This window comes from Macadamia integrifolia, chromosome 9 (genome assembly GCF_013358625.1).
Source record: "Macadamia integrifolia cultivar HAES 741 chromosome 9, SCU_Mint_v3, whole genome shotgun sequence".
Taxonomy (NCBI): Eukaryota; Viridiplantae; Streptophyta; class Magnoliopsida; order Proteales; family Proteaceae; genus Macadamia; species Macadamia integrifolia.
This window is the reverse complement of record NC_056565.1, coordinates 37,178,400-37,180,493: the sequence shown is the minus strand read 5'-3', so window position 1 is coordinate 37,180,493 and position 2,094 is coordinate 37,178,400. Positions and strand designations below refer to the sequence as shown.

The 2,094-nt window shown below is 38.3% G+C and overlaps 1 protein-coding gene across 1 annotated transcript in view; it reads right to left on the bottom strand.

The window, feature by feature from the left end:
• Window positions 1-1,413: 1,413 nt before the first annotated feature.
• The window catches only part of LOC122088389, an 8,265-nt gene continuing 7,584 nt past the window's right edge, over window positions 1,414-2,094 (bottom strand). The window contains exon 3 of the mRNA XM_042657652.1: window positions 1,414-2,008. Coding sequence (XP_042513586.1) covers window positions 1,785-2,008 — 224 coding nt within the window. The 3' untranslated portion in view covers window positions 1,414-1,784. The remainder of the gene's footprint in view (window positions 2,009-2,094) is intronic.

The window sequence follows — 2,094 nt, the reverse complement described above, 5'->3', positions numbered from 1 at the left end:
TGTGGTGTGTTGATGCATATCGGTATGTATTGTAGGATATATATCGATACGAAATGATTTAAAAATTCAATGTATCGTATCGGTGTGTATCGTATCGGCCGACTAAATTTAAGATACGTATCGGAGGGTATCGTATCGGTATCGGAGATACTTAAAACCATGCCTAATTCACATAACCAATATAAATTTTGAGGAGCTGGGTGAGTTCTAGATTGAAAAGACTCTTCCCCCCCCCCCCATCTTTTGAGGAGTTTAGTTGGATTATTAGTTTTTTAAAACTTTACAACAATTTTACATCCAACCAAACAACTATGGTAAATTATTTCATTTTACTTATGTTGCAACCAAACGACTTAAAAGGGGAAAAAAAATCGCTTCACTTCCCTTTACTTCACTTTACTTCCCTTCACTTCCCTTCCCTTTCCATTTCCCTAGCAACCAAAAGCAGCCTTATGTATTTTTCTTAATGCAATGAAACTTAGGGCAATGTTTTGGTATGCATTCTCAAAATGCATTATGGCTCTACATTAGAATGTATTCTAGATCAACAAAAAAGTTATAGTTACAGGCTATCATTCTGATTCCCAGACTAGGATCAAGAACAGGCCTCGTTACAGAATGTTCTAAAAAGCCCATTTAAAAAAAAAAAATGTTCCATAAATTTTTTGTTGCTCTAGAATGCATTCTAACCCATAATGCATTTACACAATGCATTACAAAGACAGCCTAAAATCCATGGGTAAATTATATTTGTACGCATATTCATACGAGGGCCGTGTGACCCCTGCATCAGCCAGAGCTAATGAGAGGGTTTGCATGAGGACATCAACAGGGGATGAATTTTTTATATTTCACAAAGACAAGACCATCATTTCATTATCTCGTCTGGACAGGACCATGCGACCAGGCAGTATTCTTTTTCCCCTAATAAATATTGTTGGTCATAAACGCATCCAATATTCAAATCCAACGTCAGTAGCTCATGGTCTCATCATGGATCTCAATGAATCTTGAGTGAAGCCATCTCGGTATGGTTCTGAGTATTGGTATCAGATCACCCGTATTTAGTGTTCCATACTGGTTTTGCATGTTCCCAATCCCAATACCTGGCCAATACCATATCTGGTGAACAGCACTAATCAGGGGTAAAAATGTCAAAAAACCGATACGGTTGATTCGTACCACTGTAATCCAGCATCGACCAATTTCAATTTGGGCATCACAAAGGACCTGACACTAGATCCTCAATCCCATAATGGCATTGGCTGGTAGCTATACAGGTCTCCAAGAGGTTAATCAATCAGCCAAGTACCAGGAGATCTTAAACTGACCAATCTCAGCTCTCGTGGTGTTATTTTCTTTCTCCTGAGGAATGAAATTTTAATATCTTCGGGATTTTCCAATACAAAAATATGAAAAGGAACTGATCCAACTGGACAGGTGACAATTGTGTTCAGACCACAGTAGTAATGTGTCAACAACTTGCTTGAATCCATAATATAAGGAGGCCCTGCAATGGGGCCAACCTTATGGGGGTCACTTACCAAATCTGGATTGAAATATCAGGTTTGAACTTCTTCAGCCACCTTACAGATTACAACACACCCCTTAAAAATATGAAAAATACAGTGAACAGGGACCAAACTAGTGAACCAAGTTAAGCATGGTACTAGTTACCTTAACCATTTTGTATAGTTTGAAGATCAATGCCCTCCAAAATTGTTGTGAACGAGCTATTGAACTTGGCTGGTTAGTTGGAGAAAGGAAGACTGCGTTAACATTTCCTACTCCTGTTTTTCTCGGGCTTCGGAAGCATTTTCACTTTCACATGGAGTAGATTGGCTAATACTGGCTTTGGCCTCTGCAAGGAAAGCAGAATCTGGTTCATGCCTATCTGAAGGCTCTTTCATTGCCATGCAAATGTATAATGCTATGACCACATTGACAGATATGACAGCAAGGAATCCACTGAGCAAAGTTAGTGAATAGGAAGATAATTGAGTTGAACCTGCCACGAAGAACAATACTTGCTTAGAGAAATATAAAAAGTGTGGGACTGTTTTCTTTCTTCTTCTTTTTTTTTTTTTTTTTTTT